The sequence below is a fragment of the Rosa rugosa genome, chromosome 2 (assembly GCF_958449725.1).
Source record: "Rosa rugosa chromosome 2, drRosRugo1.1, whole genome shotgun sequence".
Classification (NCBI taxonomy): domain Eukaryota; kingdom Viridiplantae; phylum Streptophyta; class Magnoliopsida; order Rosales; family Rosaceae; genus Rosa; species Rosa rugosa.
The window spans coordinates 8,467,232-8,479,449 of NC_084821.1; the positions used below are offsets into that span (position 1 = coordinate 8,467,232).

Below are 12,218 nucleotides of genomic sequence, written 5' to 3' on the forward strand. Positions count from 1 at the left end.
GTACTCTCTCTCTCTTCAATCTGGGATGGGCAGAGCTTGAAGACGACTAAGGTTCGAATGGTTTTCGCAGTGTCCATTCTCGATGCGTTCCCCCCCTTTTATGTCCACATCAGAGGCTTTTGGGCCGTCCGCTAGAAAACGACATCACACCCCAGCCGTACACGTGTCCCCTGCTCGCACTAACCCTCCGGATTAACCGAGGCGTCGCCTCGGTTACGAAATCCATCATTACTCGCATTAATGGCGAGAAGCCGGCCAGACTGAGGAGACGCGTCTCCGCACGCTAACCCTCTAGTTATTTGCCACGTGTCAACCACCGTCAGACGAGGCGTATCATGGAAGCAATCACAAATACACCCTTCTTCAAGTGACTGTCTCCGCTGAGCGAAACCCCTTTAGCGGAACTTCTCACTTGTCATCTCCAAGTGACTGTCTCCGCTGAGCGAAACCCCGCCAGCGGAACTTCTCACTTGTCCTCTCCAAGTGACTGTCTCCGCTGAGCGAAACCCCGCCAGCGGAACTTCTCACTTGTCCTCTCCAAGTGACTGTCTCCGCTGAGCGAAACCCCGCCAGCGGAACTTCTCACTTGTCATCTCCAAGTGACTGTCTTCGCTGAGCGAAACCCCGCCAGCGGAACTTCTCACTTGTCCTCTCCAAGTGACGGTCTCCGCTGAGCGGAACCCCGCCAGCGGAACTTTTCACTAGCTGTCATTCACGAAGTCTCCCAACAACGGAACTTCTCCCTTGTCATCATGCAAACGGGGCGCCTTCCGCTACACACCTCTAGCGGAACCCTCTTTTATCTGGCAAGTCGCGTACTTTATTCGGCGCGGTACCGCTCAATAAAGTAACGCCAAGCACGTCTATTGGACGCTGTTTACTGCTATAAACCAGCGGGGGGACACCCGCCAGCAGCGGATCCCGAGGCCACGCCTCATTCTGACAAACGACCGCCACGCGGCGTTACAGTCAGATTGTCCCTACGGGACACGGGGACTAGTCAAACAGTCTACGACGGCCCTGATCAGGTACGTTGACCCCCGTCACTCGGGTACTAAAGATTGGGCTCGCTACCCAACACCCTCTGCTCCGTGCAGCTCCCCCTCACCAAACAAATTTTGCGACCATCCGGAGGTCCATCTTAGCCGGGGAGTGGGGGACTCCCTGGGGGGCCTTGCAGGGGCCCGCCCGAAAGGGTATAAAGCGTTTGCTCAGTAATATCCATGGCTGACAACGCACTGACGCTAATTATGCTTTTGCAAAGTCTAGCGGAAGAAAACGCTTCAAACCGCCGATCAACTCCCCAACCAAGATTGCCCTCCTTGACTGGGGACTTGGGGGACTTGTACCTACATGTACATTTGCAAAGCATAATTAGCTATAATAAGCCACGCTCATTGTACCGCCAGAGGTACCAACTACCGTCAAAGGAGTGACCCACGGATAGGCAGCCAGGCGGGCTACGGCCTGAGCACAAGATTACCCCGGGATCACCGCTGACGCGCCGCCACGCGCTGTGCCAAGACGGCATCAGAAGCTACTGACACTGGGAACTGAAGCACTTCAGTCCCACATCGAAAACAAGGAGAAGATCGGACCTCTCCTCACCTATAAAAGGTCCTCTTCTCTCTTCATTAAATTACGCATTAACTACTCATTTATTATTGTGCTGCCTATATGTATCAACTGACTTAGGCATCGGAGAAGTGAAGACCGCCCAACGCGGTCTCCCTCTGACGCCCTGTCTTTCATTTGGTAGCCAGCGAAGATCATCAAGTATACAGAGTAGCGGTCCGCCCACCGGACCTGCGTTAAACGGAGATTTGGCTACCGCCAGACTTTGAGCATTAACAGGGTGTGACTGTGAGAACAAATACATAAGGATGCTAGTCAAAGATTAAAACAAAGCAAAGCCAAAGCACTGACTGTAAATTCAAAATATGGGAATGATGAAAGGCTAAAACCAAAATCATCAAAACTATATTTGATCACTAAAACAGCTTAGGAAACAGTGACTGGCACTTTATGTGGAAACAATAAATGAGATAGACTAACACAGGATAAGAAGAGTGAGATAAAATGCTAAACAATGACAAGGAAAGAAAACTAGATCAGTCCATATTGGTTTCATAAATGACAGAACATAGCCTCTGAACTCTTGGTGATCCACATTATTTTGCACGAGAACACCCTGCAAGAATAAGCAAGTTATATGTAAGAGAGAAAAAAAGAAAGAAAGGATGTGATACTTATATATCGTTTGTTGGTTTTGATTTTGAAAATGAACATTTAAGAACATTAGTAAGTGCCTGACTCATTGACATGTCAGTACTCCACATCCTGATCATATCAGTCTAGTACACTCTTAGATGGAGTAACCTCCTCTCAACAGCTATGTTTTAGAAGTAGCATAACTAGGAATAAATTCCGATTAGATCATTTACAAATGTTTGGTGTCGAACAGTCACACTTACTACCAAGGAAAATCACCAACCAGCATCCAATCACCATTTTTGTCATCTTATTCAGCACCACGGAGGAGATCATTAACTGACTTTCACTCAATATGATCTTGACTTGAAACTCCCCCTGGTAAACATTGACGTGAATAAGATTTGACTATTTTCACATACAGAAAGATGTTAATTTTCAAGAAAGCATCCCTGGTGTGGAAAACAAGAGAGAATCAGAAAATCATAGGTGTGTAACTGTGCATGTTACCTTTATTAAGAACCTTCAGCATGAGTGCTCCTTGTCAGGGACTGGCTACAGATTAGCTTCCTTTACGTGAACATGCCGATCTATGATATCTGAAAAAAGGAAGACAATATTCCTGTTAAATTTGAAACATGGTCCCATATATGAAACTGCTATGGAAAACAATCCCTTTTCATATATGATAGAGTAGCTTTATGCAGCTCTATTAGAAGTGCAATAGAGGGTGAGAGAATACATGATACTAGACTTTATATATAACAGCAAAATCTTCCCTACTGGAATGTCATGTATAAGATGGCTTACAACAAAATATTCAATCTTTAGGACAATAAGTGTATATGAAACAGAATCTACTCAAACCATACAGGATTTCACCTTTCTGACAAGTTGCTAAAAGTTACCTTGAACATAAGGGACACTAAGAAATAGATAGAAATACATTAGACTAGAGGTACAGGGTGAGTTAAGGATTTCATTTACCAAACAAAAGCAAAAGAAAATATTATTGCCAGATTCAGAATATGGGAGTTTTTTTTTTTTTTTTTAACCTTTTTTATGGCTAAACCAAATCATAACCTTCGTTTTTTCAGTGTTTTTGTACACTTGCATAAGTTACCATTGCGATGAGGGGGTGGAAGGGTCTGTCGAAACAGAGCGGGTGCAGCCGTCAGGTCAGTAGGGTTTGGATAAGAGGCACAATAAGGGTTTGGGAAGAGGCTAGGGTTTTAAAAGGGGACATCTGCCGAAAATTGTCGACTCTGGACGGATGAAAGTGCGGAAGCCCTTACTGAAGAAGTCATGTGTGTGTGTGTGTGGTTGTTAAAGAATAGTCTAACGAAAACCCGAAAAGGAGATAGATACTAATATGGAAAGATTAAAGCTGAATTAAAAGGACCAAAACATGAAAAGAGGATTACATTATAATGCTGAATGCTTAATAACATAAATATGCATTAGGTAGAAAATAAATGATTACATATGACTATACTTGAAATAAGATACCATGCCCTATAGCCTTTGAACTCCTCTTAAGCTAGCAATGAACATCCTGCAAGAATGAAAAAGTATGTATGAATTAGTACATGTGCCTAGGTATTGGAAATGAAACAAACACAAATCTCCCATAAACTCCATCAGTGGCATCAGAGAAGACCCTGTTGACTCGGCCCCAAATACTAAACTCTTAAGTCTTAACTGAACTGAATGACTAGTGTCAACGTACAGACTATTCGGAGCTTTCGATCAGTTGGAAGTAACAAACTCAAGATTTTGATATTTCCTGTGGTTCCATTAATTCCTTTCTGGTGAACGATGTTATTGCTACAACTAGCTGTGGGATATCCACTGATTTACCACATTGAAAACAGTATCACTCTATTAAATCCCATAGTTATAAATCACTGAAATTTGAATCAAATAATGTCTAAATTTCTATTGGTCAGTGTCTCTAAAGGGTACATGTTGCTCATATTAATCCATTTTCATTCGAAAACAATTAAATCTGAGAGTACATTGTGTTATGTGAAGTAAGGACTAACTTGAATCAAAGAATGAGTATATCGGTTCCGCACAGAAATGGTATGTTACAAGAAATATATAAGACAAGAATCACAAGATGATGAAAAAGGTTTTGAACCTCTGGCTGGAAAAAAGGGTAAAAGGTAAATATTTTAGGAGAAATTTTAAAAAATAACCAATTTTGAGCCTTAAAGTTGAATTATGACCTTTTTTTAAAAAAAAATTGTTGAAAAATGACCATATGGAATGATAATAAGTCTTAATTAGCCTCATTAGCTCTTTATATCTCCAAGCTCCTCAAAAATCAATAATCAAAAACTTGTAGTTCATTGGTTCATAAAAGAGATGAGAGAATTTTTCCTCTTCCTACGGGATTGTCTTCTTCATACAATGGAAATACTTTCTCCTAAATCCAAAAAAAAAAACCCATTGTTCTCCTAGCTCTCTTTGGAGATTTCTCTCTCATCCTCTTCCCATCCTTCATGTGACGAGTCAAATAATCAAATGTATTTATAGAAAAGTTTGGGGATGATTTTTGTAACATAGGTTGAAGATACATAGCAATTGAACTAAGTGGTGGGTGACACAATTTTGAAATCTCTAGTTTGAAATTCTCCTGCGGTGGTGAAACTGATTTCAATTACACAGATTTTGAATCATTGAGATTTGGAATTGCAATCCAAATCCAAATTATTTATCCAATGGGGCCTAAAACTATTATGTTGTTTGACGTCCCCTAGTATAGAGAATACAATCGTAAATCCAAGGAGATGGACACATTCTAAAAGAAATCATCTTGACAATTCTTAACACGATGGAAATTTTATTAACTCTTCTAGTCCAACATCATACCTAAAATGGACTTAAGCCTCTTGAAATGGAACCCACGTACATGATCGATCTATATACATATGTGACCAAATAAAGCTAAAAAAGAGGCACCAATGAATTTTCACTGATATTGGAAACTGCTACTAGCCTACTACAACATATTCATATTTGTGCTAGCCAATTATATAAGATTATTCAACAATTGAAAGAAATGGCCACAAACGTATACATGAGAAGGGTGGAAAAAGGAAGAAGATAATACTGTAAAAATGATAGGAGAATTCAATTCCCACGACAACTAGAAGAAAAAAATATGGATTTTGGAACCTAGATTAAACATAAGGATAATTCTCACTCTAACTTCCCAGAGTTTATTTCCTCTACTTGGCAGACAACCTCAGGTGATTTCTGTTCTAAACTTTATCAATTATCGACTGCCTTGAAATCTTGGAATTTTAATGTTTTTGGTAATATTTTCAAAAGGAAGAAAAAACTTCTTGCTAGAATTGGAGGCATACAGAAAAGTAGAGATAGATTTGATAATCCTTTTCTTATAAATCTTGAAGCCTCTTTGATTAAAGAGTATGAAACGATTCGTGACCAAGAGGCAATTTTTTGGAGGCAAAAATCTCGTGACAAGTGGTTAAAAGATGGTGATAGAAATACTAAGTTCTTTCACTTAACTACTATTGTCAGAAGGAGGAGAAATAAAATTGAGAGACTTCAAGACTCTGATGGAAATTGGTTCTCTGATCCTATTTCTTTAAAGACTGTTGCTGTTCAGTTCTTTGAATCTCTCTTCTCTATTGACAATTATGAGGATCTTAGATTCATTATTCTTCCTCTATTTCCTACCATTGATCATGAAAGCATGTCTTCCGTTGCTAATGATGTGTCTCTCATTGAAGTTAGAAATGCTCTTTTTGCCATTGGAGGTCTCAAAGCCCCAGGTTATGATGGCTTCCCTGCCATCTTCTATCAAAAGCATTGGCCTCTTTATTGTGATGACATCTTCTCCATTGTCCAGCAGGCTTTCCAAACTGGTATAATACCCAATGGCCTCAATCATACCATCATCACTCTTGTTCCCAAGGTCCAAAGCCCTAAGAATATGACTGAATTCAGACCCATCAGCCTGTGCACCACAATATATAAAGTGATTTCTAAAGTTCTTGTTGCTAGGATCATACCCCTGATGCAAAGCCTCATCTGTCCAAATAAAGTTAGCTATGTTCCTGGCAGGCACATATCGGACAATGTAATGATTGCGCAAGAGATCCTTCACAAATTCAAAAATTCAAAAGGTGCTCAAGGTTTCCTCGCCTGGAAGATTGACTTGTCTAAGGCTTATGATAGACTGAATTGGTCTTTCATTGAAATGGTCCTTTATGAAGCTCAGCTGCCTTCTATGATTGTGAAACTTATCATGAATTGCATCTCATCTACAAGTTTCCAAGTTAACATGAATGGTGAGTTATCTCAATCCTTTCGTGCTTCTAGAGGAATAAGACAGGGAGACCCTCTATCTCCCTATATCTTTGTTTTGTGTATGGAAAAATTATCTCACCTCATATATTCTACTATTGAGGTAGGCCAATGGAACCCAGTTAGAGCCTCTCAATCTGGACCCAAGATCTCGCATCTCTTTTTTGCTGATGATTTACTTCTTTTTGCTGAGGCGTCTTGTCAACAAGCTACTGTTTTAAGGAAATGTCTTGACATTTTTTGCTCTTTATCGGGCCAATCTGTTAGCTTCGAAAAGTCTCTTGTTTTCTGTTCTCCTAACACCGACAAGAACCTTGCTAATGATATCAGCTCCATCTGTGGTTCTCCCCTTACTGATGACCTGGGAAAGTATTTGGGAATGCCTCTTTTGCATTCTAGAGTAAATAAGCATACTTACAATGGCATTCTTGATAAGGTTCAAGGAAGGCTAGCCACCTGGAAGAGTAAGACCCTCAATGTGGCAGGAAGATTGGCTCTAATTTAATCTGTGTCTTCTTCCATCCCAATCTATGCTATGCAAACAGCCAAATTACCAATGGACCTTTGTCATAAATTGGATAAACTAAATCGGGATTTTCTCTGGGGTGATACTGTAGAGAAAAAGAGAATTCATCTTGTCAACTGGGATACTGTTTGCTTACCCAAATATCTTGGTCGCTTGGGAATCAAAAGAACTGCTGACATGAACCAAGCCATGCTTGCCAAAGCTAGTTGGAGGATTTTTCAAGGTGATACTGGCCTTTGGAGCTCCATCTACAAAGCGAAATATCTTGCCAATTGCTCTATTACTGACAGAAATTATAGAAACCCCTCTGGAAGCTCTAGCACTTGGAGAGGTGTGGTTCATGGATCAGATTTGCTCCGTAATGGCCTTGTCTGGAGGGTTGGAGATGGAAGAACTATAAAATTCTGGACAGACGTATGGATTGGTAAGCTTCCGCTTTTTAATGTAGCCATGCCTAATGCTCATATTGATATGAATGCTCTTGTTTGCTCTTTTTGGGATAACAATGGTTGGAATTTGAATTTACTATCTCTATGCTTACCTCAAGATATTATTCATGAAATTCTTTGTGTTCCCCCTGGCTTTGATGGTTGTGGAGCTGATATGCAAATTTGGGGTTACACTACTAATGGATGTTTTACTGTGAAATCAGCCTATAGTAGTGTTTTTAACCCTATGGAACATAATCGATTCCAATGGAAATTCATTTGGGGAATGAACATTCCTCCCAAATTAAAAACCTTTTTATGGACAATTGTTCATGGTAGACTTCTTACAAATGTCCAGAGAGTTAGAAGAGCGTTTACTGAAAATGATAAGTGTCATGCTTGTACAAGGAGCCAAGAAACTCTTCTGCATCTATTTAGGGACTGCCCTAAAGCTATCACCATATGGGAGTCTCTCAATTGGCCTACCACTATCAGAAATGCTTTTCAATTGGATTGGCTTGGATGGCTTGCTGCAAATCTTCACTGCCTTATCTTCTACACTGAGAATTTAAGATGGTGCATTATCTTTGTTTTCACTTGTTGGTACTTATGGAAGTGGAGAAATAAGGTAGTTTTTGAGGATAAATTCCAGCTACCTACCAATGCTACTGAACTCATCGTTAATGCTGCAAATGAATGGATGAATGCTCAAGCTCAACTCTCCAGGTTAGATAGTTATTGTCTTAATATCCTTTCTTGGTTGAAACCTCCAATAGGATTTATGAAACTTAATGTGGATGGCACCAGATCCAATCAATCTGGGTTTATTGGAGCTGGTGGGGTAATTAGAGATCACAATGGAGATTGGTTGTCAGGCTTCAGCATAAACTTGGGGGTTGGCCAAATCATCAATGCTGAAGCTAAGGGGTTGCTTTCTGGGTTGAAACTTGCTTCTGACCTGAATATCAGAAAGCTTGAAGTAGAATCTGACTCGGCTATCTTTGTTAAGTTGCTGATTGATGGTTGCCCTATATCTCATCCTTTAGGCAACATTATCAACAGTTGTAGACATCTAATCAATGGTTTTGAAGACGTTAGGATCCGACATATTTTCAGGGAATGCAACTATACTGCTGATGCTCTTGCTAAGGGAAGTCTCAGCCATGACTATAGTATTGTGATTTTTGACACCCCTCCCCCTCATGTTGCTAGTGCTTTCACTGATGATCTTTGCAATCTCCCAAGAGCTAGGAGAGTTAGAACAGGGCCTGAGGGCTAATTTTCTGTTTTTCCTTTTGTTTCAGGCCTTTTGGCCTCCTTTGTAACAAAAAAAAACGACAGAAAAGGTCATTTTTCACAATTTCTCATATTTTAGGGGATGTCAAAATTTTGTGGTCACGTGGATAACAACTAACAAGCGTCAAACATTATTTTGTTTTCGGCGAAGGAAAAAAGAAAAAGAAAAAAAAGAATAACGGCTATTTTCTCCCGAACCCGAAACCCCCCAAAAACCCAAAAATTCAAATCCCATAACTTGAAGACTAAGATACACAGACCAAAACCCATTTCAGAGCTCTTCAAACCAAAACCGTATCCTCTCCAATTCTGAGCGAAACCCTATCCTCTCCATTTCAAGAAAAGAAGATCTTTCTTCTCCAGAAACCCTTTTCATCAACACCACCAAACCCTTTCTTGAAGAATTCGAGGAACCCATTCCATTGAAGAATTCGAGGAACCCATTATTCCATTGAAGAATTCCAGCAACCCATTATTCCATTGAAGAATTCGAGCAACCCATTCCATTGAAGAATTCGAGCAACCCATTCCAGAGACCCTGTTCGATTCTGTAATTGAGGTTGGTGAAGAAAAACCCCTTATTTGTTCTTGGGTTTATTTCCTTCTTAGATACCAATTTCAATTCCTCTGGTCTTGTAGATTGTATAGGCTCTTGGGTCTTGTGAAAGATTATATCTTTATCTGCTAGATTAGATGGGAAAGTACCAGTTGTTTAGTGGTAATGAAATTCAAAGCTTCTCTCTGTTTCGTTCATGTTGTTAAAGAAAAATCGTTTCTTTATGATTGGGTTCTATCTGGTGATGCCAATTTGAATTCCTCGAATCGTATATAGTCTGTATAGGCTCTTGGGTCTTGTTAAATATTATAGCCTCTACTAGATTGGGAAGCACCAGTAATGAAAATTAATTTAAAGCTTCTCTCTGTTTTCTGCATGTTGGTGAAGAAAAATTGTTTCTTTATTATTGGGTTTATTTCTTTGACGCTGACGCCAATTTGAATTCCTCTATAAGATATAGACTGTATAGGTTCTTGGGTCTTGTTAAAGATTATAGCTTCTTTGCTAGATTGTAAAGCAACAGTTGTTTAGGGTAATGAAATTCAAAGCTTCTCTTTGTTTTGTGCATGTGTGTGATTTTGGTCTCTGGTCTATCAAACCCATGGGGATGAAAAGTGTGTCTTATCTTTTGATCATGCAATCTGTGGTAGATTTATAAGTTGTGCATTGTGCTATTACTCTCAGGATATGTTAATACTAGGCTAACTTGGGCTACTTCTCTTTTCCCTAGCCTCCCATTGATTTGATTCGATCAAAGACCCTATCCCTTCATTAAGGTAGTCAGGATGTACAGACCATCAAATTTAGTATTGCTATTGAAATGAAAATGATCTTTTGCAGTAATAATGATCGATGCCATCCTGCCATGGAACATTTCGTGTTTGATCGAACACATTTCTTGCTTTGTATTTCTTCTGTTAACATAGGTTTGTGAGTCCTAACTGTGGTCTTACTGTCTTTCAGTTTCTAGCTGAAATGAAGAGGAAGCACTGTGAATGTTGCCATGACATATGCGATAGTTGCACTGGCTCTAGCTCCAAGAGAAGAAAACTTGGAGACTGTAATGACCAGCCACCAAAGGCTGAACCCGGAGATAGCAACAATTGTTTAGAGAGGATTCTTGTAGAGCAGCCACTGAGGAGGTTAGCTCAATACCAGATGGTATCAAGACAGTGGAAGGCTCTCATTGGCCAACCAACATTTCAACAATTCCTTGCTGAAAAATCTGAGGCAAACAGCTTGTTTGTGAGTTATTTGAAGACTGATATGGTAGGAATTGTAAGGCTGATCCACAACCGATATTCAGTCACCAATTACCGCCTCCCTCCATCTAGGTCTGCACTTCCCCTTAAGAATGTGTTAGGGTCATGCTACGGCTTGGTCTGCTTGGGAAATACCAGCCAAGGAGGATATAGAGCTGAGGAGGATATACTCCTTCTCAACCCCTGCACAAAAAAAATGAGGTTAATCAAGGACACTATACATTGTGGACTGGAGAGGGGGCACTATGGCCTCGGTTTTGATAGAAAAGCACAAGATTTCAAAATTGCGAAAGTGTGCACTCCGCTGGTTAGGCACTCCAAGAAGAAGCTCACTCCAAAGAGGGAAGCGGAGATGGTGCATATTATAATCTACTCATGGAAATATTCTTGCTGGCGTGAAACTTATTTTGAAGATTGGGGGTTCAATTTGGTTCATTACCCTGGCATGTTTCTTGACGGCAAAATCTACTGGCCAGGGAAGGTTTGGGAGATGCAAGGGATATTTGTCAGACCACAGGGTCACCAAAACTCCTTGGTAAGCTTTGATGTGTCATCTGAAACGCTGGGCTGCATAAACCTGCCAGAAGACCTCCAGTCTGAATATTGCAGCTTTGGAGTTGTTGCTGGAACATTGACTGCATGCGTCTGCGGAGAAAAAACTGAAGTTTGGCAATACATAGAGAATAATTTCAGAAAGAGGGCAAGTTTATCGAGTTACAGAAATCATATGTCTTCTCACCTCCAGCCTCTATATCAGCTAGGGAATCTCATGGTTCTACTTCACAATGGCAGGAAAGTTACTCTATATGATATGTCTGACCACTCCAAGCTACATGCTTTGGGTCTTGACAAGTGGGTTCATCAAGGTGCTTTCAAAAGAAGAGGGCCAAGAATGGAAGCAGTGCCATTGGTTGAAAGCTTGTTTTCGCCAACCTTTGAGACAGAAAAGGCAAATTGTGAATAAAGGTCAGCTCAAACTTCTTTTTGAGGTGCTAAACTTCTTCCATATCCAATATAATTAATTGTATGATCTTAACATTTCCCCATAGTTGCTTTAGTGGATTTCTGTCCTATTGTTTAGCATTTTACAGATCCCATATGGAACTAAGAGAAACTCTGAGTAAACACACACCTGAACTATGATGTATTCCTTTTGCAGTTATCCAGTAGAGGATCACATGGCACTGATGCTGAAGAGTGATTTGGAGATGAGGAGAAACTTTTGATCTTTTTGGTTGAACAGATGGATATTCAACATTAATTGTTCCCGGCAGGTGGTATTCGTTTATAGTAAATAGTGAAAAGGGGATATAACCCCATACAGAATACATACTGAAAATATTGTTTGTAATTGCTTGAGAAGAATCTAATGAACATGGATTTGACTTTGGAAGTCATTGCAGTGGATGTGTCTGGCATGGAATAGGCTGATCTTAAGTTTTAGAAGAAGTTATAAATATGGTTTGTTTTCTAGTGTTGTTGAGTTATTGACAGCTCTGGTTAATATTTAGAATTTGATGTTGACCACTTCCTTTTGAGCATCACCAGTTTTGATGATGAATCTATTGTACAGCGATTTATATGTGCTGTTACAACAC

At 40.2% G+C, this 12,218-nt stretch overlaps 1 protein-coding gene across 1 annotated transcript; it reads left to right on the forward strand.

The window, feature by feature from the left end:
- The first annotated feature begins 10,333 nt into the window (after nucleotides 1-10,333).
- Nucleotides 10,334-11,584, forward strand: LOC133730280 (F-box/kelch-repeat protein At3g23880-like). Its single transcript, XM_062157906.1, has one exon. It carries the CDS (start codon nucleotides 10,334-10,336, stop codon nucleotides 11,582-11,584), a length of 1,251 nt encoding a protein of 416 aa, XP_062013890.1.
- The last annotated feature ends 634 nt before the right edge of the window (nucleotides 11,585-12,218 follow it).

Excerpts from the sequence above, each read along its gene's own strand:
- LOC133730280 (XM_062157906.1), top strand. The coding sequence starts at position 10,334 with ATGAAGAGGAAGCACTGTGAATGTTGCCATGACATATGCGATAGTTGC.